Below are 27,585 nucleotides of genomic sequence, written 5' to 3' on the forward strand. Positions count from 1 at the left end.
AAAGGTCGGTGGCTTTTGTGTATTCTCAATTACCACAGCATGAAGAACACTTTAAAATGCCTGTGGTTACTGATGCTAAATGATTTCTGTGTGGACACCATTGGCCTTTAGAGGCGATGGAACCAATGGGTGTCATGAACCAGCTCCACAATTAAAAGATCCACGACTCGTCCGCAACTTGGCGGCGGGTTAGGCGTGGGAAGGGAGATGTGTCTGAGGGTTACGACTGTTGCTCTCAATAAAAAAACATTAAACATGAAAGAGCCACAATCAAGTGCGTCCATTTCACACAACATTCAAGCGGATGCCGGTGTTTTGTGGAATTTTGATTCACGGTCTTACAACTCCAGTAATTATTCGATAATAAGGTATCAGTGAGATAAGGAGGGGGAAAAATGCAGAGGGACGTCTCTCTTAACCGACTCATTACATATTTATGACCTGCATATCAGGAACGTGGCCTCGGCTGTGTTGCCCTTCGACCGGGCGGTTGTTGATTGACAAAACGCTAGTTACTTCCAAACCTATGCCAATGAGCACACGCAACGGCGAGGAAAAAAGATTTGAACGGAGAAAGGCACACGCCGTCGCCACAGGAGTCAAGCAGAGCGGCCCCACCGGGCAACGGGAAAACCGTCGGAAGCTGCGCGGAGATGGATGCTCTGAGGAGATGGAAGGAAGGCTGGAGGTACCCTACGACTCTGCTGTGCATCTACGGCTTCTGCAGCACCGTCAAACCCCTGGAGCCCTTCCTCATCCCGTACCTCACAGGACCGGACAAGAACCTGACGTCAGAGCAGGTAGAGAGACCCCCCGTGCACGGCCATAATGCTGGTCTATATATTTGCGTTCACCTAGTTCTTTTGGCGCATACTGCAGCGGTTGCGGCTGTCACAGTGATCCGAGACGTCATATGCCGGCATTTCAAGGTGATCCAGCTCCGACTGAAGGAAACGTTTTCTGGCGGGACAAAAGCGCCGGACGGTGAGCCCCCGCTCACCGTCCGGCGCTTTCTTGACTCCAGGTGAACAACGACATTTTCCCGGTGTGGACGTACTCGTACTTGGCCGTGCTGGTGCCGGTGTTCTTGCTCACGGACTGGCTGTGCTACAAGCCGGTGGTGGTGTTCCAGAGCGTCAATCTGCTCATCACCACGGCGATCCTGCTCTGGATGCGAGGCGTGCTGGCGATGCAGGCCACGCAGTTCTTCTACGGCGTGGTGACGGCCAGCGACGTGGCCTACTTCTCCTACATCTACAGGTAAATGTGACGTCACGCTGTTGATACCTGACGCATGAAAAACACCGAGGAAGCTTCCCAGGAAAACCTAGTACCTTCAGCTTATCGGGGCAGAGTATTATGGGTAAAAGTTGCAAAATGAAACACAAGTCGTCTTTAGACATTTGCTTCTTTGCAGCGTGATAGATGTGGAGAAGTACCGTAAGGCTACTTCGTACTGCCGCAGTGTGCAGCTCCTGGGGTACACGGTGGGCTCGGTCCTGGGCCAGCTGCTGGTCAGCTTCGACCTCATGTCCTACAAGAACATCCTGGTGTTCACGCTGGTCCTCACGACCATGGCTCTGCTCACGTCGTGCCTCCTGCCGATGCCGCGGCGAAGCATGTTCTTCCACAGCAGAGGGGTCGAAGCGGAGCCGGAGGCTCCGGGGGGGGCCGAAGACGCGACAAAGAAAGCGAACGGACGGAGGCCGTCGCCGGAGGAAGCCGGTGCAGATGAAAACGGAGGGGAAAAAGAGCAAGAAGGTGAATATGCAGAAGAGGAGAGAGAGAATGGAAATGCGCCCCGGGCCGAGGGTCTGAAGGGGTCAGTCAGCGCGGGGGTCTGTGGCCGGGTTCTTCGCCAGCTCTTTAGGGACTTCCTCGACTGCTATTCCTCAAGACGGCTGCTGTATTGGTCCGTGTGGTGGGCAATGGCCACTTGCGGCTACAACCAGACTGTGAACTACGTACAAGTAAGTCAAATATTTAGTGTAAGCAACTCCTTGGAATGCAAAAGCGAGTCTCTGAGTACAAGTACCAAAATCCTCAATGAATCCCCAAAATAAATATTACAGGTACTGTGGGAACATGTGCAGCCTTCCCAGAACTCCAGCATCTACAACGGAGGAGTGGAGGCTGTGTCCAGCCTCTTCGGTGAGATGTACTAAGCGCATGCGTCCAGTGTTGTGACAGGATCGCCGCTCCTAACTCGAATTAGCTTTCATCCCGCGGAAAACGTACTCCCATCACGGCCCTGCCGCCCACGTCAGATGAAGACGGCCGTCAAGGGCTAGTCAACATGTCTGTCAAATGTTTCTTGACGGACCGTTGTTCCATCTTTGAAGCGCCTGTCCTTGTTGCAGGTGCAGGAGCCGCCTACACTATAGGATTCATTCACGTGGACTGGGCGCAGTGGGGAGAGCTGGCCCTCGGAGGCTTCTCGGGGCTGGAGGCAGCGTCCCTGTTTCTTATGACCTTCACAGGCAACATATGGGTCTGCTATGCCGGCTATGTCATATTCAAGGCCTTGTATATGCTACTTATCACTATAGCCATGTAGGTTGGTCGCCCTACGAGCGCAGAGACAAAACACATCATACTCGCGTTTGAATACATTTGAACACGGCGCCTTTATTTCAGGTTTCAAATCGCAGCCGACTTATCGATGGAAAGATACGCGTTGGTCTTCGGCGTGAACAACTTCGGCGCTTTGGCCCTGCAGACAGTCATCACCTCCATTGTGGTCGATAGCAGAGGGCTTGGTCTGGCCATCATTCCCCAGGTGAGTCGGCAGTTTTGGGAAATGCTCTCGAAGAGGGCTCGATATGGACGCCGCAGAAATTGTTTCGGTCTCTCGACTCATCGCCGTTGGACAAACTCTCTCTGCAGTTCACCATCTACGCCGGTTACTTCGCGGCCATCGCCTTTGTTTTTTCACTGCGCGGAGTGTTCACCATTTGGAAAGTGCGGCGAAACCACGAGGCACCTGCGTCGGCGGAGGGATGTTCCGCAGAGCCTGAGGCGTGTCTTGCTTGAACAGAGATCTTGAAGACACAGGACACTTTGCGCTGCCAACAGATATTTCAGAACCGCTGCTAATTTTCCCTCTGTTGGATTTCGGTACTGAAGCAAAAAGTTTCAAATTATTGACTGAAACACCATGAATAGAAATCTTTTTATGAAAAAAAAAAAAAAAAAAATAAGTGAGGATGTACAGCAACATAAATGAATGGTTTGGTCGTTTCATCTTGGTTAGAATTGTTTTGTCCTTTTTTTTTTTAATATATATATGTATATATATTTACACATTAACTTAAAATTCTCTAAAACCCCCCCCCCCGTGTCAGTGATTTTTTTTTTTTTTTTTTTTTTTTTAAGCTCGGTCATTCTGGTAAAATCGGTGAGCTTTGCTTCCCGAAAAACCCCGCCCTGTTTTGAATACAATAAGACAAATAATCCTAAGTCCAAAGTAGCATTTGAGAGTCTGTTCCCTCAGTGGAAGGGTAGAAGATCTCAAAGGGAAGGAGTTCCCAGCCCTTACCAGACGCAGAGTCTCTTTCATCTTACCAGAATGTGTGTTCTTTACAGAATAAAAACAAAAAAAAAAATAGCTCACCTCAAGCCATACTGCACAAATCAACTGCTTTTGGTTTGCTTACAATTAAAAGAATCTGGCCGTGCCCATCGGCTTTCGAAGTTACAGCTCTCTTAAACCTTGTGTGGGCATTCCATACAAATACTGATATGCACAAAGAGTTAATTATCGAAGGGGAAAAAAAACAAAAACATATGTACAGATTTGCAGCATAATGAATAGGATATTTGCAATAACTTAGTTATCAGCCAGTTTGAATGTACATTGCGGCTCAGTAGAGGCCAGTTCACAGGTTTAAAAGAGGCGAAGAGGGGACCAACCTCTCCCTCCGCGCGCACAGTCACCACTTTCTGTTTTGTTGCAATGGATACTTTCAACACGGTGGTCCGTTTTTTTTTTTTTTGTTGTTGCATTCATTTTCAAACCACAATAGAAAATACAAAGTCTTACAAACATTTGTGTTTTTAAAGCTACTTGTGAAACAAAACAGTGCAAGAGGTGCAAAGCGCGCCAGTCGTTGACCCTGTCGAGGTGCTGGGAGGATGGAGTGCTATAAGAAGGGATTCGTGGAGGAGCCTCCTGCCGGATACTGTGCAGATGGAGCTCCAACCTGGGATGTAAAACAGGGACGTGAAAGCCATTTGGAATGTACTGACTGAGACCCATATGTGATTCAAAACAAACACTAGTAATGTTCCTTTAGATGAAATAAGGGTAAATGTTTTCCATACTTAGACGGAACATCTAAATTATATACCGAGCGATTATCAGACCCAAGAAAAGTGGAGGCTGCGAATGATCGCTGGTGTCCTGATTTCCATTTGGATGGATTTGGACAGCTGTATTGAAACCATAAACGCAAAAGATTATGGCTCTAGATTTTGGGAAACGATAGCAAGTTACTTTCCTACTTACCAGAAAGGGATTGCTGGAGAGCCCGGGTCCACCCATTGTCTGTCCAAAGGGAGGTGCAGCTGGTTTACCTGGGCCAAAGGCTGGAAACCCTCCGCCTGAAATAAAAGATCAAACCCTCTTCAATTCACCGTCGTCTGTCAAGCACGGACCTACTTGTTCCGAAATGAACTAAGTTCAAATTAACAGCTTTACAAAAGAAAATTTAAAGTAACCAACTATCTAACTAAGCCGAACTACAGTTTAGCTCTATTAAATGAGTACCAATGTACTTTTAATTCACCTGCAGGACAGTATAGTAACCGGTCACCAGCTTACCGTTGGGTTGCTGGGGATACGCCTGGGGCTGCGGGAAGGGCGGCTGGCCGGGGAATGGTTGTTGAAAAGTTCCACTGAAGCTGGTTGGAAGGTTGTAGGCCGCAGCGTTCCCGAATCCAGACGGCATGCTCATAGAGCCTGTACCAAACGTGGCTAAAATCAAGCAAGAGACAACAATGATTACACAAGGTACATATCATATGGTGATAGGTACGAGTATGTCCATGAAAGGATTTAAAACATTAAAAAAAAAAAAAAAAAAACAACTCTAAGCTTATTAGTTATGGATTGGACTTTCTTTTACCCATCCAGTCTCAGAGCATTCTTGATTGTGCTTGGTGGTTTGTGGTTCCTGCTCCATTGAAGTTTATGACCGGGTGGCACAAAATGGGAGTAATTTCATGAAAGATAAAACAGTGCTTTACACGCTAACCCGTAACACTGAAGGTTTGCGGGGTTTCCACTCCAACTGGGGCAAACCCCTGCACTCATGCTACAATGGACAATTTTTTATTTTGCTTCAAGGGGAGTTTTCTCTAATGCTCTCAATGACGTGGAGGGGAGCAGGAACCGCAAACTGGTACCCGGTGGAATATAGAGTGCTTTTTGACGCCACCACTGCCAAGCATGAGTCATTTCAGTCCACTCAGGAGCTGGCGTTGTAAGGACACCATCAGCAGAGTGACGAGGCCAAGAGCAAAGTACAACAAAACTACACAAATTATATAATTACTTTTATCAGATGCCAGAGATTGCAAAATTAGAAAAGCAAAGTATGCAGCTGGGTATGCAGGGCTCGAGGTGGGGCCGTGATGGCAGAGGTAATAGAGTGACTGAGAAAATGCCCCCGTTGTGCGCAGGGATTAATTTTGTTTCGTTCAATAAAGGGAACAGTAAAATAAAATATATCTGAAACAAAAACACAATTATTTGGATAATACGGGGCACAGCGACGCACAGTGGAGCGAACATCGCAAGTGCAAGCTGCGTCCCAATTGCTCCCTCTCTAGTACGAAAGGAGGGAAGCGCCGGCCCTGCCCAAGATAAACCTTCTGCAATAACCACAGCCTACATCACTTGTTGCTATACGGATTTGGAAAAAGTAGTCAAGCCCATGCATTTCAGCACCATAGGACACACACACACACACACACACACACACACACACACACACACACACACACACACACACACACACACACACACACACACACACACACACACACACACACACACACACACACACACACACACAGGCCTGGAAGCACTCACAGAATCTGCGCCTATAGGTAATGGCACATAACTTTGAGAGAAGCGGAAGCAGGAATAAAGCCGCCATCAGAGGCATCAAGTTGTACACAACACTGTGACTGGAATACAGTCACAATGGGATTGAAGCAGAAGATCTGCGGTAAGTGGTAAATAAATGCATTAGTAATCATGTAAACCCCTGCTAAAAGTCCACACAATCCAATTAAAAATTAAAATCCCTGTGAGTAAATTCTCAGTGAGCGCGCTTTACGCCACAAGTTGCGGTGAAACCTCAGACTTCAGGCTTTTGGATTTTAAAGGAAATGCTACCACCTCAAATCATAGGACAGCGGTGAATGGAGGAAGAGAACAGGGAGCGGACCAACCAAAATGAGCGAGAGGAAAACCCTGGCGTGAAGAAAACCCACCACACCTGGCAAGCATGGCAAGAGCTATTAAACAGACATTGAGTGTCTCTTAACCCACCATAACAGTTTTCTTAATAAGTGGGTTAACTACTAATAACTGAGAGGCCACCACGGCCAATTCAGTTCATCAATTTGAATAAGGGAATCTCTTGAGTACACGCTAAACGGCATTGGCTATCAATGTGTCACACACACACACACACACACACACACACACACACACACACACACACACACACACACACACACACACACACACACACACCTGCTGCCGCCATGGCCGCCACTCTGCCATTGCTCTGGAAGGGGTTGGTGGGAGCTGCCGGGGGAGCAGCAACGAACGGGTTAGTTGACGGAGCTGTTAAATAGGACAAAGACGATATCAAATATGAGCGCGCGAGAAACTCTCAAACACATAAGTAAAATAAAATAAATGAATGAAAACTTACAACTTGCCCAATTTCCATTAAACATAAAAAGTGCTATATGTGACACTTAAATCTTTAAATTTGTGAATGGTGTCCAAGAGCGGTAAGGACAAAAAGGCTGGTGTAAATTGCTAGTGATACCAGCTGCAGAGTAGGGCAAAACACTTCTTAAACTGGTTTAAGTGTAAAAAAATGGGAACTCACGAGCAAAGCCCTGGCTCATGCCGGGTGGAGCCTGTGGCGCTTGGTTGGACGACACCCCAGATCCCGGGCCAAACACCCCCCTACATAAAAACAGGAGAAAACAAAAAAGGACTACTGTAGTAAGAGACCATCACATGTACAGTATAAAATACTCCAATGGTTTCTGTAAATATATTTCAGAAACTATTTAATTTGCGTTGTTACTGAAGATAGTAGGTCAGGTTGATGACACAGGTTGCACCTAACATTTCCAGTAGATGGCCTATACTTTAGCCTGAGGATATGCAAGAATAGACCACGTTTCTTATTTTAGATACAAGTGCCAGGACAGCGAACTGAGAGTAGTTTCAGGTCTCACCCTTGAGAGGAACTGGGCGGTGGCACTGCAGGGCTGAACACATTATCAAGCTCTGCTAGCGCCGCGTAGCGGTCTCCCCCCATCCACGCCATTGGCGGGCCTTGAGGCACAGCTCCGGCTGCGGCTGCAGCTGCAGCTGTGCACACACCGCCAGCGATGCCGCTTCCTGGATACAAGCACACAGAGGCAGAGTTGGGTTCAATCTATTTGCAATATCATCAATCCAGAGACTAAACGGTAACAGATGAGTAGAAACTGAGAAAGATGCCACATTCAACCTATAGAAATGAGGGAGAAGGAATGTTCAGCCATAAGCAATAACTCAGACATTTTTGATAGGGGTTGTCACTTCCTCTATGTGGGGTGATAAATTAAATTAACAGGCTTTCTTAATATGCTTAAACTTGTGTCAGAGAAAGAGTATCTGAATATTTTACTTAAAGCCCCTGTTACTTTTAGCTACCATGGCAAGATAAAATATCCCAACTAGAAGACAAACAGTCCACACAAAGTCCATTGTTTATGTCAAGGCTGATGGTGAGGGGTTGACAGCAACTGATGGCAGGGCCAACTGAGCCTGGGGCTGATTTAAAAGTAAAAGAAACACTGGTTTGCTTGAAATGATGGAAAATATTTGTTTGGTAAAGTGACGCAAAACGACTGTGAGAAAACACCATGTGGGGGTGGGGAGGGTTGGTAGACAAGAACAAGCCAGTCTAGGCCTTAAGTCTAGTTCAGGCATCACATTGACTCGTTTTGTCAAGTTATTCACGAGCAAACCGCAAACTCTAACCCTAGATTATCCTCAAATCTCTGAGACGGTGAGCTCGGCGGGAGAGGTTTCCCTTGACACAGGTCAGCCCAGACGGCGTTTCCATCGGCAGAGGCACCAGAACTCCCTAGAGGCTCTCCGGCCGCTGCTGCGGAGTGACTCTGGGAGGAGGACCTGAACGCTCCAAAGTCAACGCTACAGGATTTTGGGGAAGTTGTCAATATTGGCGAAACCGGCATTTGCCGTCCCCCCCGAGGCTCTACGTGCATGACAAGGAGAGAGCGATTTACAAGGTCACAAGAGAGGGTCCTGTGCCGGTGGCTCAGAGTGGCAGCATTAACGTTCACCGTCCTGACTAAAGGGAGAGACGTGGCCGCGGGGTGTCCAAGGCTGGGGAGGGACCACACTGGGACTGGAACACTCCCCAGCTACATCAATGGCCAAAAGGTAGACGACGTCAATATTAAAATGTGTTCTATGTTCCGTGACACTGTGTTGAATCTGCATTAGCCTGATGGCTTTGATACATCTACCCACAACTCCCACGGACTATAGCTGTGATTGTACCATTCAGATGGGCAGGACAATTATTAGTCGATTATTAATATTCTGGTAAGACTGTCCAGGGATGTAAAGAAGCTTTACAAGTTTTAAAGAAAAGGAACTTTAAGTTTGCCATCCCTCGTGTGGTGCTGAGCTCAGTGAAGACATGACGGCACACACTGCTGAGGATCACATGGTAGGACTTTAATTTGTCAAACTTTTGTGATCATGACCTCTCACACATTTGAGGAGAATCGATTTAGTTTCGGGAGAAGTTAAAACATTTTGGACTACAGTGATGGTTTCGACCACAATGGACTCCTCAGTGGAACAACATTTGTGTTTACTTCTCATACTGCTTCAGAGAGGTTCTCAACACATGCAAATTTTACCGACGCCATTGGGAGGGAAATTACAGCTATGCTTCAAATAACCGGGCGACAAAGTCAGACGTGTCGAGACAACACCCAGAGAGGAAAAAGGATGATGGGGGGGGGGGGGGGGGGGGGCTAGCGCACAGTCAGCGGAGGAGGAGGAAGCTGTTTAGAAGCGAAGTCCAATGAGAGAAACTTACTGTGTGCACCCAAAAGAGGCAGCACACTGCCAAACTCACCCACACTGCAGCTGGATGAAAGGGGAGTGGAAGCTGGCAGCCAAATCAATGAGGTTGAGGGAGGGAACAATGGAGGCAGAAATGGGGAAAATGAGCAGTGCGAGACAAGGTGAATAAAAAAATAAATTAAAAAAAACAGACTTTCACTTAAAAAGAAAATAGATTGCTGGAGCAAAAGATGAGAAACACACAAGAGAAATAAAAGTGATAGCTGAGGTCAGGCAGGCGGCGCAGTCAGTCAGTGTTGGGGAGAGAATGATTATCTCACAGAGGGAGTGGGAGCCAGTGGAGCTTTACCCATCAAGCAAGAGACGGCGTCATACAAGGGCTTTTAACTTACTGCCTCCAGCAGGGGGCGCTGTGGCGCATACTCTGTACACTTCAGCATGGGTCAGGGGATTTGTGTTATTGCGTGTACACAGAAGGTCAGTAGAATTTTGCACAAGTATGAGTGAAAGCGACGGGAGATGAAAGAACCCTCAGTGAGAGGGGATTTAAACTGAAATGCTTGCATTACCGTAGGAAAGGACCTCTGAGAGACCATGTGAAATAACAAAGACAGAGAGGACAGAATTGTAGATGATAAGGAGGAGAGTGAGATTGTGACTTATGGGATATGAAATCTCTAACAGAGAGAAAAAAAAAGACATTTAAATAGACAATAGCAGACAATGGATGCAATTGAAGGACAAATGTCAGACAAAATGGATTCAATGTAGATACAGTAGGCCAGACAATGTGTTGTACATCAGTTAAATAATATGTTTATACACGTTTAGAGCTGAATGAATAATCCTTTCCCTACTGCAACCAAGATTGGAAGGAGCAGAAACTGCAACTTTTCAAAGTTAGGTTGTTAACTTGTGTGCTGTGCATCTACCAGAGTTTCAGTTTGACTTGTATGGAAAGGAAGCAGAGCGAGTGGTTATTGTGGTAAAACACTATGATGATAAATAATTTAAAAAAAAAACAAAAAAAACAAAAAACCCTCCCACCCAGTGAACTGAGTAAGGTCAATTAGCTCCGCCTTTTAGGATCCTGACCAATTGGAGGTGGCCTACTGTGTGAGGTGCTGCAGAGTTGAAACAGAAGCATAGCTGTCAATGTGGCAACATTTGCTTTTAGACACAGTGACTACTCCTCCTGGACGAGTCAAAACCCAGCAGCTGCTTTTTAATCTTCCTCATTTCATTACCTTACCTGAGGGAAATGGTTTAAAGAGTTTGAAGACGCGTATACGTAGAAACTTCTATCACATTTAACAACCTTAGATACTGTTAATGTGCCCGAGGTAGATGTTTTGTCTGTTTTGTCGTTCAGGCCTAGTGGTAAGTGGTCACAGAGAACTAAAGCAACATGTTCCTGAAAGCGCAGCCCTTTGCCACGGCTCCGGTTAAAGTTGTGTTTTTCTACCTGTGTTTGCGGGTTGGAAAGGGGCTTGATGAACGGAGGGAAAAGCTCCCGACAAGCTTTGGCTGGCCCCGAACGCGTCAAAGTTTGCAAAGTCTGCGTTTGCGTGGGCATTCTGGGCAGCTGGGAGACATGTCAGGATGAGGGTTAGACAAACAGAACAAAACATGACAAGAGAACAATGGATGAGAAACAGGACTTCCACATATGAATGGATGACAGAATGGATGGTGCGCTAAATATGACGGCTGAAGACAAGAGCGTTCAATGATAAACATGGTGACTGCGGTGGTGGTTTGAATGATGTGGGGTTTTCCTTCTCTCATTGGACACTTATTGTCCGTCTGCGGGCATGGCCTGTGTGTGCGCTTTTATTCTTAATTCCAGATGTACAGTACATTTGTTTTTCGTGTCAACTGTATAGAGATCTGTGACTTCCTCGGGATTCCATAAGGAACGTTACACTTTAATAACTGCTGATACATTCAACTGAATTTTGGCTCCCATCATCACTTAGAACTGTTCATAGCACAATCACATTGAGCGCTATTGGGAAACTTACCACTCTGCTGCAGCTTCTCACTCAGCGTAAACACAGTCCAATGGGGCAAATGTTTAAGCATAAAAAAAATCTGTTCAATGTCCTTTTCAAAAACAAGCAACCCACATTTAATCAGACAGTCATACTGGGAGGAAATGGTTGCAAAGTAGCATTTCATTAGGGTTTAATTGACCCTCCAAAAAACGAAAAAAAAAAAAAAAAAAAAAAACAGGAAGTTGCGTAGCTTCCTACTGGCAATCTACTGTAGCCAACGTTCCGCTTTGGATGTAAAGCGGCAAATGCAAGAACTACCTCTGAATAAAATGGGTTATTACGGTTACTTATTGAAAATAAAATGAAGATGTTGGACTGCATTTAAACAGAGTGAGAAGCTGCAGCAGAGTGGTAAGTTTCTCAATAGGGTTCAGTGAGGTTGTGCTATGAACAGTTATAAATGATGGCAACCTAAAATTTAATAAGGCCTGGGTTGAAAAATCCCGAACCTATACTTTAACAGTACAAGACTTTGGGTAGGACAAGCTTAATTGTGTATATCACGTTGGTGAATGTACGTCAAGGTTTTCAGGGATTGAAGTGTATGGAGGAAATTACTGGAAGGGCTAATACACAAGAAGATGTTCAGTGTTTATTTTTGCAGTTGGTTACCTCTTTGAGTGTCTGTTCCAAGAATGTAACTGTTGTACATGATAAGGATAACTAATAATAAAACCTGTGGTTTAAAATCAATTGCATAATCCATCCTTACTCTGGTGGCTGTTGAAATGGGCAAAGTTAGCAAAGTTGGTGCTGGAGCTTGAGCTCTGACTGGCCGGGGCTGCAAAGATGTCTCCACCCAGATCACTGAGGAGGTCAAACTTCTTGTCATGGAATTGCTGCTGGTGGGGCAGCGCACGGCTCACCACCGGAGACTGGAGCAAGAAAGACATGAGAAATTACCTGGATGTAGGACTGTCTATAAGAGCACCCCCAGAGTTTCCCGTTAAGCAGATCAAAGCCTTCTTATGAAATGTTTTAGTACTAGGTTGTCTTTGTGAGTGTGTGGATGTGTAACATGGGTGTCTATTAGGCTTGGGGGATCGTGGGGGCAGCGATCGATGATGTACGATTTTATCGGAGGAATGCACGGTGGGGTTCGCGCACGCACAGAACATAATGTAATGTGGCAAATGCAGTCTCCGCGTTGCAGAAGTGCAGGATTTATTATTTACTAGTAAAGTATTTACACAAAAACGTCCAGTTTTTACAAAATTAAGTCCGATAGCAACGGAAAGCAACTGGGAGACGTGCGTCCTGACAGTGGGGACGCGCACAGGCTTTTTTGGAGCAGTACGGAGTAAGGACTTGGACAGTCCCTTCACTCAGTTGTGTTTAAAAATGTTGTTTTATACACGTAGGAAAAAAACAAAAATAAATAGATCTTAAATTAAAGGCCGGCATAGGAGCCGCCGTGCACCACTGTCTGGAGGAGAAACAAAGACGCTGCTGCTGAGTTAGGTTTATGTTTTTACATTTTCCATACAAGTGAGAAACTAAGGAAAGATAATAAATCTCAATCTCTCTATGCAATTATATTATTATATTGTATATTGCTATATTATAATCACAAGATTTTCATATTGAGCAGCAGGTACGTGCAGGGGGGGTCTGAGCACCTGCCCCATGGACCCCATGGTGCCCTTTTTAATCTGCTTTTTATTTTTATTTTTGAAATTAATGGGTGTCGAGGCAGCGGATTGTCTGAGATATATTCATGAGGAATTCCTCATGAACCTCGCAGCTTGATGCACCTGCGATGTGCGCACAGCGGCTCCGCTGTGCTGCTCTGTTTGCCCAGAGCGGCAAAATGCCTCGAACTGGAGCTGGGTGTCCATGTGCCTTTGCTTTTGCTTTTTTTTTTTTCTTATGAGCACCTGCCCCTCAAAGTCTCTACAGGACCGTAGAGGGGAAGTGAGACTGATCACCAGCTGTTACTCGACAGCTCTGAGCGGAGACGTCAACAGCCTCTCCCCCTTCCATCCCTCACCCCTTCAGTTTCAGAACACAGTTAACTGCAATAACACCGTTTCAATTCTCGGGTTTTCCTGGCAGATAAAAAAAAAAAAAAAAAAAAAACATCTGTCACCAATGCAAAACGGATGGACGATTTAATCCAAATCGGCCCAAGCCTAGTGTCTATGGGCACACACTTGCTTTCATACAATTGAATGAACATTACAGATCTGTGGTAAAATGTCATAATAATAAAAAAAAAACTACAACTACCAATCAAATAGACCAGTGTTGGATGTACTTTCAGTTCATAAATGTATTCAGCGTGTGAACTTCCAGCTCCTACCTGATTTGGAGGGGTGTTTTTGTTGAGGTGCAGGGAGGGTGTGGACTCGCCCAGCAGGGATTTGAGCGGTCTGACCTCCGGGGTGCTGCTGGTGCTGCTGTTTGAAGAGCCGGAAGCGTGGACCGACGCCACAGATTTGGCCTGGTCAGCGGGAACGTACCTGGAAAAGCAGTTCCCACAATCAACCAATAGCACTGATGCAAATAGAAGCCCTGTGACTTGAACCTCCTTGCGACAAAAGCCACAAGTGTAACTAAAGCACTTTTAAATATATTTTTGTAAAATATTAGCTTTTCAATTCCTATCAGCATCGAAACCAGCCTAACTAATATTTGCGCATTGTCTCTCTGTACTGGATAGGTCAGTGAAGAAAAAAGTACTAATGTACAGGAAGTGATGCAGTTCATGCATTACAAACATGGAAAATATAGTGACAATACACAGCTTTCTACTGCTGTAGCAACTTCTACACACTTTTAAAGCTCCTTTAAATCTTAAACCTTCAACAAAGAGACCAACCAAACCAAAATTAAAGCCAAGTTCAACATTTTTATAAATTTTTTACGAGGCAAGCCAATCAACATGTATTTGATTTATCCTGTCAGACTACTGATTAATGACAAGAGGCGATCAAATAAGAAATCGTCACATCTTTTCACCAGCATCGCATTTAATACATATTTCCATTATTCAACACCCACACTGCATCAGCTAGATCTGATGCACAGATTCACATAATGATAAACACGTCTTCCTTCAACAATAGGCTCCCAGCTGAAGCAGCTCCACTTGGATGACCTACATTTTGTGCATTTAATCAACGGTTTTTGGTGCCTCGCTGGAAGCAAACAACAGTGAGATGCCTGGAAAGCTTTCCAGGAGGAAAAACAAAAACAAAGAAAACACAAAGATAGAGCAACATGACTTCACACTGGCTGACTGCTGCTAGCCAAAAAAATAAAATAAAATAAATAAATAAAAGTTAAGGAAAAAATAAAATAAAAATCACACTCACCACCTCCTCTTCTCATATTTTTCTTGAAGAAACTCCTTGACTTTTTGAGGTTCTCTGAAGTCTGGTACTGAGGTGGTTCTTTCATCATGAAGGCCCAGCCAGATCTGTTTGCAGACCTAACACAAAGAAAGCAGTAAAACAGGTTAGTATTCTAATGTTCACTTTAAGGCAAGAAGCTCCATGAGAATTTAGGAGATTACATAACTCCCATTAAAAAAAGATATGAGATATATACAATTTGTAAATTTTAGCTTCTCTCTTATATCTATCTGTTGTATCTAGTATTTGACATAAATGTAATAACTGGATTTAAATATTTGAATTTTAAAATGGCATGTAGTTGAGTAACAGTTGTTTGAGCAAAAGTAATTGCTTTTCAGAGAGGCAAATTATTCAGGCCTGGAAATTATGGAATGGAAAGTCTCATCCCCTGTTTTTCCCGAAACTATTTCAACATGACTAGCAGTGAATGGCCAAAAGGAGCATACAGTGTATACCCCTGAGCACACAGTTTGTTAGAGACAGGCAACCCCCCAGTAAGTATGGTACTTTAAGTCTCAAAGAAAAATGAAACGGAACATTTTAGAACATGCAAAAAGCTCTACAATTTTAACTTGTATACATCCTTGGCAGGGCATACAATGCCCATTTCGGTTTGGAAAAACTAGACTATTTTGGAAAAGATTTTGTAGAACTACATATTTCTTCCTATATCCTTGGGATAGATTAATAGTTAAGCAATCAATGCCAAAGTGGAGCATTATCCAGAAGCCTTTTCTGGTAAGCGGTGTATAAAATAAGAGCGATGCCAGCTGGGGAGCACAGCCTATTAAAAGCTATGATAGCAAAAGACGCAGGATCGGCAGACACACAGGACACCCAAGGTTAGAGATAATGCAGAATCCTTGAAGGTTGCAATTATCAATGCTGCTGCTTTCGGTCCTTTTTTCCCCTCCTCCACTTCCAGAGAGGGAATCCAACACAGATAAAGAACATCAAGGCATCAAAAGAAACACAGACAGCAGGGGATACGATGGATTTGCAGCAGTCCTACATTCAGCTGAAAGTTGTTAAATTCCAAAAAATAAGCAACAATAAATAAGTTAGCAACACAAGAGACCTTGCTGGGTAGGCAGGTAAGCCTCTGTCTGCAGCTGTGGCTCCCCGACATATCTGGTTATGAATGTGTAATTAGTCACCAAAAGTCGTGTGAAAACTAGGCAGTGTGTCTTTAATTCTGGGCCACTAAGTGACAAGGCAAAGTTAGTGATAGGCTATTCATCGTGGGAGCTCTCCCCTGTCAGGCCAGCAACAAAAACTGCACCTTTATTGATGATGGCAATAAAGGAAAGGAAAGTAGACGACCAAAATAGGGTTTTCGAACGGCTCTATTTTTGAGATTCAGCTCTTGACGAGTCACTGAATAAAAAGAGCTGATCGATTTTCCAGCTCCTCATTAGTGTGATATGGTTGGCGTAACGCAGCTGGTAGATCTACTAGGGCTGGATTAAAAAAAAAAAAAAGAAAATAACAAAAATTAAATTCCCAGATACGATTCAAATAATCACGTTTCCATTAAGGAAAATAAAAAGTTAAATTTCTGTGAACCAAATTTTTTTATGTGAAATTATCTCGTAATGTACGTCAGACAGTAATACTGAAAGAGTGGTCTCAATTCTTGTTATGTATAAAATGACTCATGGATATAGAATCATGTCATGAGCCATCTAATCAATATCCGATTTAGTCAATGTCAAACTGACACCCTTCACTTAAGTTGTGCACTTCGTCCTGATTCTACACCTATGAAGTAAAACAAAATATAACAATACAAACAATCAGATATTTTGGTAAGTACTATGGTTGGATTAGCAGTTGCCATTATGCCTACCTCATTGCCGTGTTTCTGCAAGAACTCTATTTCCTGTTGCGTGAAGGTTGTCATGGAGATGGACTTGACTCTGTGGGGTGGGTTCAGGCCTCGTCTTGGGGAGTGACGGGATGCGGAGAGGGAGAGAAAATGGACAGGATTTAATTTAAACATGTTGCACGTAAAAAAAAAAAAACAACCTCATCATGTCTGTGGGCGACATCCAGACCCTTCCTCTCAGGCCATGCCACTTAATTAGCAGTGAGCAGACTTAGCGTGAGAAACTGGGGCGCAGCGAGACAAAGAGACATCAGGCGATGACATAGAAAGGCAGAGCGGATCAGAAAAAAAAAAAAAAAAAAAGGCAAATGAAAGAGAAAAAACAAACAGAAAGAAAAAGAAAAGAAATGAACAAAATCAGTGGGAGCGACTATTTTAACCACTATCAACTGCAGCAGCATTGTGGGCTCACCATAAGGACAAAAGAGAATCGCTAAATATAGAAACCAAGATTACAGAGAAACACCCATTAGCCCACGCAAGCAAGGCCCAAAATAAGATTCTCTATCAAGCGCTATACTTGAAAAGCCAACTGTAGCCAACCAGTACAGTACTTCCCAATAAACACAAACACGCACGCCCTATAATAAATGCTGGAGGATATTTTTAGACTTTGGACATTTGGTGATTGCAAGGGGTTAAATTTGGTACCTTCAAAGACCCAGATGCTCTGACCTCAATCCTGCCTGATCACAGTTGTTAAATGTTTAAGATTCCCTAATCATGTTTACATCCAGATTAAAAAATTGTAATTAACCAGCATTGAACATGTTGCAATGTTCAATGCCAATAAATGCTACTCCTGCAATAGGTGGACACGTATTTTATTTTATTGGCACTATTACAGTGGCATAAACATATGAATATAAGTTGGAGCGAGGAGTTGGGGGAGCTGTTTCCCGCTTCACCCTGGCTTTTAAACAGTAATACTACTTAATGATTTAACTACTATTTCACCCAGGGCTCGACAATAATGGCTGCCCAGTTGCCCCGGGCAACCTGATTTGGGCCATTGTCAACCATCTCATGTGGTCTGGTTGCTCCGTTGGAAAATTTGTTATCCTGGCACATTGATTTACCCTGTTAAAAATGTTGAAACAAAAGAGAATATTGAAAAATGGATTATGATTATACAGGTTCATTATCACCTTATTATAAAATGACTAAAGTTTGGCAACCAACAGCTGATGCATGGCTGCCAACCACTTCTTAAAGCTAGAATCGGGCCCTGTTCACCCCCACAAAATTGTTTCTCACAAGTGGAGGCTTGTGAATCTGAAAGTCTCTGATCACTCTGCGCAGTCATTACATTGCTTAGGACAGCCCATCACATTGGGGGGGCAGCTCGAGAAAGATACCAACATAAAAACTTTACGACACTTAATTTCAAATATCATATAATTGTATTAAGGGCATTCAAACAATTACAACGTTATAAGAGAGGCAAATTATTCATGCCTGGAAATTATGGAATGGAAAGTCTCATCCCCTGTTTTTCCCGAAACTATTTCAACATGACTAGCACAACAGGTGATAAATTCTCAACCTTATGATGCGCAATAAAATGCATCCCACCACTGCCAGGAATTATTTCCTGAATTTCCAACCCAGGGATCAATAAAATGTCATTGTATCTCATCATCAGTAATTAAATACTTTTCATTACTGGTGAGAACGCAGAGCTGATGCTCTTTATGTTTCTGATTAAAGCACTATTGAAAAAGTGGCCCTGTGATGTTTGGCAAGGCATGGACCACGGCATTTTAGCCGCTTTAGAATAAAACTCTTACAATTAACCCCTCACCACCAGCACTTGATGAAGAATGGCGGACAAAGCGTACCTAGTTACAAACATGCTCTGCTTAACGACAGAATAAAAGCAATATAGGAGTTTGAGCTAATAGGCAGTGAAATACTAGATGATGCTGCTAAATTATTTAATGTTCTTGCTGGTGGCTGTACAGCAAATGTTCCCAGCTCCACCAGTTTGTCTTCCCAGCATCAACCAATCAGCTGTATTTTCGAGTGGTAATGGTAAGCAAGATTCATCCACAAAATGGTATACTGAAACTGATAAAGTGCTAATGAAATAAAATCTCTAGGGGTCCCCGTGATCGCCAAAATGTATATACCAAGTTAGAGAGAACTGTGAGTTGTTAGCAATAGTCCAGTGGAGCTCACTGTACAATAGCTTTATAGTAGTGCGAGTTTAAAACGTTCAACTGTATTAGTAGTTGTCTGTATCACAGAGTACAACAACAGGGGACTAAGTGTCTACAATTAACATTTGGCATCTAGAAAATTATTTTGCCTTTCATTTGTCCGATATTGTTCCATAACCTTTAACCTTTGCTAGTGGAGAGAGAAGAAAGAAAAAAAAAAACTAAAACAGCTGGTTCAGTAACGTCAACAAATCTAAAAACATGGAAAAAGACAAATGCAATTTAGATTTCCCAAATATACGCACACCATACACCGATCAGCCACAACATTAAAACCACTGAGAGGTGAAGTGAATAACATTAAAAGATCTTGTGGGGTGTTCCTGGTAAGCAGTGGTTAGTACCTACCAAAAGTGGTCCAAGGAAGGACAACCAGTGAACCGACGACAAGGTCATGAGCACCTAAGGCCCAATGATGCGCGTAGGGAGTGAAGTCTAGTCGGTCTGGTCCAATCCAACCAAAGAGCTACTGTAGCATAAAAATCGCTCAAAAAGTAAATTCTGGCTATGATAGAAAGGTGTAAGAACACACAGTGCATTGCTGTGTGTGGGGCTGTGTAGCCACAGACCAGTCAGGCTGCCCATGCTGACCCATGTCCACTGATGAAAGCGCCTACAATGGGTACGTGAGCGTCAGAACTGGACCGTGGAGCAATGGAAGAAGGCGGCCTGGTCTGATGAATCACGTTTTCTTCTACATCATGTGGATGGCCGGGTGCTTGTGCGTTGTTTACCTGGGAAAGAGAAGGCACCGGGATGCACTATGGAAAGAAGGCAAGCGGGCGGGGCAGTGTGATGCTCTGGGCAATTTTCTGCTGGGAAACCTTGGGTCCTGGCATTCATGTGGATGTTACTTTGACACGTACCAACTACCTCAACATTGTTGCAGACCAAGTACCTCCATTCATGGCACCGGTATTCCCTGATGGCAGTGGCCTCTTTCAGCAGGATAATGAGCCCTGCCACACTGCAAAAAATGGTCGGGAATGGTTTGAGGAACATGATAAAGATTTCAAGGTGTTGACTTGGCCTCCAAATTCCCCAGATCTCAACCCAATCGAGCATTGTGGGATGTGCTGGAACAACAAGCCAGATCCTGGACCTTGCAACCTTGCAACTTATACCCCCTTTCCTGGCTGGTACGCACAGCATGGATACTTCACGCTGCTTCTACTGTAGTGTTGGGTCGTTCACAAATGATCCGATTCTTTTGAATGCCTCAAAATACTTTTATTTTCAAGTTTTACAGTTTTATGTCGCTGTTTGTTTAAGATGCTGTCTCTACTGTTTTGTACCCAATCACACTGGAACATGACGCACCCATTTTCAGACGTGTTTGTGACGTTGAATGTGACAAGAAAAAAACTGCCTTTCTCCTGGCAATGGGAAATGCGTGAATTGCCTAAAACTAGCTAATTTTGGTGTAAAAACAGTATTACAGGACTTAAAGGATCTGCTGTTGCCATCTTGGTGCCAGATAACGCATGAGACCTTCAGAGGTCTTGTGAAGTTCATGCCTCGACGGGTCCGAGCTGTTTTGGCGGCACAAGGTGGACCCACATAAATGCACATATCTGTATATACATAGGCATATTCCTTCTATCTATTCCATTTTATTTCAATTTATTTTTATTGTATTTTATTCTATATATTTTTATCTTATTCTATAAGTATTCCACTTACTGTATTACATTTTAGGAGTCAGTTAGTCGGTCTATTAGAAAGGAATTTTCTACTTTTTTTTTTTTTTTCCCCCTAGGACATATTGTGTGCTATCACCGGGTGCGTTGCATTACATTTCACTGCATATATGTATGAAAGTATGTATATGTATGTGACAAATAAAAATCTTGAATCTTTAATCACACAATATAAGGCAGGTAGTTTTAATGTTGAGGCTGCTCGTATATACAAAACTAATAACATTACAAAAAAAGGGGTTAACGGCAAAAAAAGCCATACTATACAAATTTTAAACAATCAAATGAGAAACAAATCCGGCATCTCATCCGTTTTGCGACAGCGGTGCAAAAGTTGTCTATTGCACCTTTAAAACTAAGGTCTTTCACTGGTTCAGCACATATTTGACATCAACACAATAGACACAGACAACAAGCTTGCTATTGTTTGCTGGTGGCAACACTTCTCATATGTTGCTTTGTGTTTGAGGTTGTGCTGTCCAGCGCCCCGGGGCAGGTGAATGATCAGTTGCCAGCTTCACAACCAAGAAACTGGGTCAGATACGAAGAGGAACTTCCTGAGCCAAGAAGGTCTTCATATGACGAGGGCATCTTCACATTTGCGCTAAGACATTTTAACAGTCACACCCCTTTAGCCACTAATTTCAGTGAGTCATTAAGAACAAACAAAACACAAACTAGAAATATAAACACTTGATGACACTGGGTGACGGTCGTCTTATCTGCTGTTAGTCAACTCTTTGGTCAATCATTTGCTTTATCAGTTTGTGAAAAGCAGGACATATTGAGTGCTAAAATACTGTGTATCAGAAACTGTATATCAGACGAGCACTTTTCAGCAAATGAGCACTGTGTGCTGATTTGCATACTTTGACGGCTCCAGGAGAACCAACACGGAAGCTACAAATACAAAAGTGACAACGGGCTATAAAGATTATGACAAGTAATTGCATTGTTTGAGACAATTTTAAATTGATTTCAGGCTGGCATTGGGAGAGTGGGAAAATACAATGTTAACTGTTGCATGTAATTACCTGTTTGGTATACCTTAAAACTCTTCCACAACATTTCTGCGAAAAGGAGAGCGCTTCCTATTCAGGGGCTACAGTACGAAGCGCTACTTCCTGACGTAGGAAATGCTGAAGCAAAACACTGCAATGATCCAGTGATCCTCCTGGGAAAGCCTCCACCTTCATTTGGAATGTGTTTACCTAGCAGATTCCTACTCCACCCATTTAATGACAACTAGCCAACGTTGGGGAGCAATTATCTGCATCACATGCATTCTCTTGCGGTACTTGCTTTGATTCATGGTACAGCTACATGCTAAGGCCTTTGGGGCTAGGAATTAGGATAATATTGGTGAGTTTGGGAAAATGTGGGTGTTTCTCAGTTTGGGAAAGGATGAAATGCAACTACTTCACTTTTTTGTTATTTTACAGAGTCCGCATAAGGGAAATCAATGTAATATCGTTTTAGTTATTTTGTAATCGATACAGTTGTGTGAACCTGAATAATTGCTTAACTAACAAGAAACTTGATCCTGCACCACAACCAGTTAGATTTAACTAATGAATGTAGAAAATGTAACTACTGGTATGAAATATATTTTGTGGTAATATACGGGATACGAAACATCAAACTGATATTTTGTTTTAATCCAATTAATGGGCTTGTGTGAGAACGATTGCACAGGGTCCACAGAGAATTTTTGATTTTATAATCAATCTAATGTTATGTATAATCATGTTAAGCCATGCAGCTGTCGATGAGTGAGATGTGCCCAGTTTACTACAGCCAACAAAAATGATGCCCTTTATTTCATCTGAGCTTTTGCAGCACATTTGTCTAGACAATGCATAATGAATTAGAAGACTAGGACACACAAAATGACCCTTTTATCATGTTTCTTAGGGACGACAATGACCAAGAGTAAAAACATTGAGCCTGAATACAACACTATGTTGGCTGCTCTGCTTTAAAAAAAAAAAAAAAAAAAAGAGAGAGAGAAGGCAGCCCCTCTTAAAACTTCCTTTTGGTGCAAATAAATATCACATGCTGCTGATGTAGCAGCAGTGGGCCGTGCCATTTCCTGACCCTACAATATGCAAGGCTTCCTGCTTACATCCAGCATACATTAATCCTTTCACACCTACATGATTCTATGGGGAAAGGTTACACCACTTAATTCTTTCTAGCCTTTCTAGAAAGAAATTAAAAAGTGAAAATACACAGATCAGCCACAACATTAAATACACCTGCCTAATATTGTGTCGGCCCCCCTTTGTGCCACCATAACAGCTCTGACCTGTCACGGCATGGACTCCACAAGATCTCTGAGGGTGTCCTGTGGTACTTGGCACCAAGTTAGCAGCAGATCCTTTAAGTCCTCTAATGCCATGGGCACACTAGACGACTTTTAAAGTCGTCAGATCGCTGTACTGTTCACACTATACAACTTTCTGTCTTGTGATCGGGAATCTTGCAGTCTTGTGGTTTTTACACTACATGACTGATCGGCGACAGGGGGTCACACATTACAGGATCTTTCACCAGGAGTAATCCCCGATGAGTCTGTCGGGTCTCCATCTACGTTTTGTCACAAAAACACACCGAATGTGTCAGAAATTGACACCGGAAATGACGCGATACCACGTGCGGGACAGGATAGTTAATTATTTTATTCAACATCTTGTTCCCTGTTAAAAAAAAACAAAAAAAAAAACGAATCAAACAGAATTTAAATAAGAAATATATTAAAAACCTAGAGAAGAAAAGTAAAATAGGTATGTTGTGTGCTTCTGGCTGCTGCTCTGTGCACTCCCGTCTCTCTTTCTCGACTCCTCCCCTCCCCCTCACTCTGTGTCTGCTCTCACTGGCTGGACCTCGTGGCGTCACTCCCGACTTGATCCCGGCACGACCAGATATTAAACATGCTTGATATCTCGCCAGCGTCAGTGAGCACTGGGCGAGCGGTTGGATCACATTGTGAGCAGTTCACACCCCACCTTCGTCCCTCACGGAAGCGGGCTATGGTATTCCTTCGATTTGGGGCTTTGCTTGGCGATCTCCAAAAACCTGTCTGCAAGCCAAAAATCAGCCCAGAATCATGTAGTCTGAACTCAGCGTAAGTTGCAAGGTGGGGCCCCCAAGGATGGGGCTCGTTGTTCCAGCTCAACGCATAGATCAACACCTTCAACTCTTTGTCATGTTCCTCAAACCATTCCTGAACAATTTTTGCAGTGTGGCAGGGCTCATTATCCTGCTGATCAAGGGGTGTATTTGGTCTGCAACAATGTTTAGGTAGGTGGTACGTGTCATCCACATGAATACCAGGACCCAAGGTTTCCCAGCAGAGCATTGCCCAGAGCATCACACTGCCTCCGCTGGCTTGCCTACTTCCCATAGTACATCCTGGTGCCGTTTTTTCCCCAGGTAAATGACGCACATGCGCCCAGCCATCCACATGATGCAAAAGAAAATGTGATTCATCAGACCAGGCTTCATTCTTCCATTGCTCCACGGTCTAGTTCTGACGCTCACGTGACCATTGTAGGCGCTTTCGGCGGTGGACAGGGGTCAGCATGGGCACTCTGACCAGTCTGTGGCTAAGCAGTCCCACACGCAGCAAGCTGTGATGCACTGTGTGTTCTGACACCTTTCTATCATAGCAGCATTAACCTTTCCAGCAATTTGTGCTACAGTAACTCTTTTGTGGGATCGGACCAGACAGGCTAGCCTTCGTTCCCCAGGCGCATCTGTGGGGCTTAGGTGCCCATGACCCTGTCACCGGTCCACCGGTTGTCCTTCCTATGACCACTTTTGGTAGGTAATAACCACTGCATACCAGGAACACCCCACAAGACCTGGCGTTTTAATAGATACTCTGACTCAGTCGTCTAGCCATCACAATTTGGCCATTGTCAAAGACGCTCAGATCCTTGCACTTGCCCATTTTTCCTTCTTTCAACACATCAACTATAACAACTAACTGTAGCGTAGCGTGCTCCTAGACTGCTTCTAGATACGTCAGATACTAGGATGGGTAAACGCAGAGAACCAATGTCCCCCAGGGAGATTAATAAAAGTACATTAAAAAAAGCCATCAACACCAGAACTGCTGCAGGAGAAGTGCCTGCTATATCTAAAATCTACCCATTATCAAAGAGGCAATTACTATTAGTTTTAATACATCTTAGAGTACAGAGGAAGACTCAACAGTACACATTTTGGTAAATTAGATTAATTAGGCTTGTAACTCAGAATACATTAACGGACAGACTATGTGGATTATTTGCAACAGATCACAAGAGGCTTGAACAAAACGACCTAAATCAGAGAGGAAAAAGAAAAACATTTCACTAACCTTACATAGGAGGTTTACGCAAACACTAATGAAATTTGTTGTGCAAATGCATTTTTCTACAGCAAAAACATGAGCCTATACATTATTCACAAATCGTAGAGAGACTGGGTATTCCCTCATAAGGAATAAAGGAAGTAAATGAACAGAATTCTGCCTGTGTGACTGTGCAGAACAGGATTGACATTACCAAAGAAAAATTACTCATCGAGTTAAAACCTAATATCAGAATAAGTACTTTCATTTGCATGAGCAGTTACACAGCAAATAACACTTGTATGTCTAGGCAACAATGGACAAGACAAACAGGATTGGGAACAGTACAAGGTAAAGGGGAGAAGACTGGATCCTAACTTTTACACAGTGTAGTGTTGTCTGTAAATGACACCTGACCAGAATTTGTGGGACATAAACCTCATATGTTATACAAGGTTTCAAATATTTGCTGAAATGTGTTGAAAATTAGAAAAATTAAGAATGTTATGGAGGGAATGCAACATACAGAACAAATATTCAAGGTCTAGAAAAGGGATTATGAGATTAACACAACAATTTCCAACATGACTTAATATACCCTTACTATTTCCAGTCTGGGTCATTATAAAACAACCAACTAAATCAGAAAAAACTGAGTATCATGATGTGAATGTCTATCAATACTGTATTTTAGAGAGATTTTTGGGTTTGTTGTTAGTTTCACACCTCTGCACAAAGGGTTTTTTTTGCCACAGGTGGAACATTTGACAACTGTATTAAAGTAGAATATCTTTCGTTCCGTAAGGAGAAATAGACAGCCCCACCCATCAAACATCCCTCACTACAGATGCTTGGTTACACAACGGTGCAGCAAAGCTTTGAAATCAGACAAATGCCATTGAAAAGAGACAACACAGTTTATATTACGATGCACTTGAAAGTGGACACGTAGAAAATAATAACAGCTCCAGTTGCTGTGGAGACTTTATGAAAAATAATCTTTAGTAATGTGCGGCAGAGAGAGGCATTGGTTAGAACACACACATATATACACACACACATATATATACATACACACACACACACACACATATATATATAAATAAATAATGACATTACAATAACCAAAATGATAAGCTGATATCTAGTCTCATATTGTGATCGACATTATAATAATATATCACCCAGCTGTACATTTTTCTTCTCATGTTAAATCAACCCACACATTTCTAAAATTGATCATATTTAATAATCTTTCGTCTTTTGAGTCCCCCGAAATGTAATTTAGTGCAAACTTCCACACCCCATCCGTACTATCATTCGGGAGATAACAGTGAAAACAGGATCAAAACAGTCATTACTGTACATTCTGGGTGGAGCTATTTTGCTTATCTAGATATTTTTAGTTATATCACTCGCTAAGTTGCTGTATATATATTTTTATTTTTTTCTTTTGCTGCGGTGAATGAAGATCGTGTTATTGAGTTATTACTTTAACTATTGTTTTGCACTCGCTCCTTTGTCATTTTACTGCACCGCACTCGTTTGACGCAAGTGACACATAGAGTATCTTGAATGGAATGGAGTACGTCCATTAGTTTGTTGTTGTTTTTTTTAACAGTATGCACAGGCAGTAAGTCAAGCAGACAACCACTCAGACGACTCAATTACACCTCCGTTGTTCCGACACCACTGTGTACGTTGCTCCACACAACCAACCGGCAATGTCTCCAACCCCCCAAAAGCCTTATCTTAACAACTGTCAGATCCAGTGCATGGGGGTGTGTGTGTGTGTGTGTGTGTGTTACTACCCGAGCTAGCTTCCCCCGCTAAGTCACACTTAGCTTCGGGGCGAACTTCACCACTAGCCGCTGCTAGAAGGCTACCGCTAGCCGGCTAGCACTGGGAGTGACCGGGGGGGGGCTTAGAGCCTTACTCACAGGATGCCGGAGCATGAGGTGCACACGAAGGAGCCCGTCGTCACGTCGGCGTAGGTCGGGCCGCGCTGGTCGCAGTCGAAGCACTTTCTGTTCGGGGGCAGAGCCGTCATCTCCCGGAGCAGCTTCAGGTGCTTCTCCTCCTGCTTCCGCTTCGCGTTCGCCGCCATGGTGAGCGGAGAGGGGCGGTGGGGTGAATGAATAAAAACACAAACCGAATTAAAAAAATAAAATAAAATAAAGAAAGAAAGAAAGAAAGGAAGGAGACGGGGGGGGGGGGGGGGGTACAGCAGGATGGATTCGACCGAACGTGCTCGCCGGGAACGCTGGTACCGAGGCGTCGAGCGGCCGAGCGCGGGGCGGTGCTGCTGTCAGGGCGGCCCCAGCCTGGCGCTCCCACCCAGCCGGGACCGACGCGAGACCCGCGAACGATTCGTCCGACGCGAACGACTCTTTTATTTATTTTTATTTTATTATTATTATTTTTTTTTTTTAATGACTCAGCAAATCTGGAGTCACCGCGACAACACTGAACCGAGGACGGAATCAGCCCGGATGCCGCGGCGTTTTGGCGCAACTCACATCGAATGTGAATGATTGTTTGTGTGGTTGACGTGTGCGGCTCTTCTCTTCCAAGATTAAAAAAACAACAACAACAACAACAACAACAAAAAAAAAAAAACACTTTCAGCGAATTATGGTCAAATATTCCCTGG

At 43.6% G+C, this 27,585-nt stretch overlaps 2 protein-coding genes across 4 annotated transcripts; one reads left to right on the forward strand and one right to left on the reverse strand.

Annotated features, from left to right (window-relative positions):
- Positions 1–653: 653 nt before the first annotated feature.
- On the forward strand, positions 654–3,103 carry slc19a3a (solute carrier family 19 member 3a; the record flags this gene model as incomplete). The annotated part of the gene is made up of 7 exons (XM_080006480.1): positions 654–800; positions 1,025–1,260; positions 1,418–1,970; positions 2,073–2,151; positions 2,361–2,553; positions 2,638–2,779; positions 2,887–3,103. 7 exons carry the CDS (start codon positions 654–656, stop codon positions 3,031–3,033), a joined length of 1,497 nt encoding a protein of 498 aa, XP_079862606.1. The 3' UTR covers positions 3,034–3,103.
- Positions 3,104–3,199: 96 nt separating this feature from the next.
- agfg1a (ArfGAP with FG repeats 1a) lies at positions 3,200–27,109 on the reverse strand. 3 transcript variants are annotated; one of them, XM_080006336.1, is made up of 13 exons: positions 26,873–27,109; positions 16,633–16,726; positions 14,742–14,857; positions 13,727–13,886; positions 12,137–12,299; positions 10,833–10,952; positions 9,420–9,452; positions 7,492–7,657; positions 7,134–7,213; positions 6,767–6,859; positions 4,823–4,975; positions 4,508–4,602; positions 3,200–4,202 (listed from the first exon to the last, which is right to left on the reverse strand). In XM_080006336.1, the coding sequence occupies exons 1-13, from the start codon at positions 27,037–27,039 to the stop codon at positions 4,143–4,145; spliced, it is 1,500 nt and encodes a 499-aa protein (XP_079862462.1). In that variant the 5' UTR covers positions 27,040–27,109; the 3' UTR covers positions 3,200–4,142. The 3 variants fall into 3 exon arrangements, with proteins under 3 accessions (XP_079862462.1, XP_079862463.1, XP_079862464.1); XM_080006337.1 differs by lacking the exon at positions 9,420–9,452; XM_080006338.1 differs by lacking the exons at positions 9,420–9,452; positions 10,833–10,952.
- Positions 27,110–27,585: the final 476 nt, after the last annotated feature.

This window comes from Zeus faber (assembly GCF_960531495.2).
Source record: "Zeus faber genome assembly, chromosome: 9".
Lineage (NCBI taxonomy): Eukaryota > Metazoa > Chordata > Actinopteri > Zeiformes > Zeidae > Zeus > Zeus faber.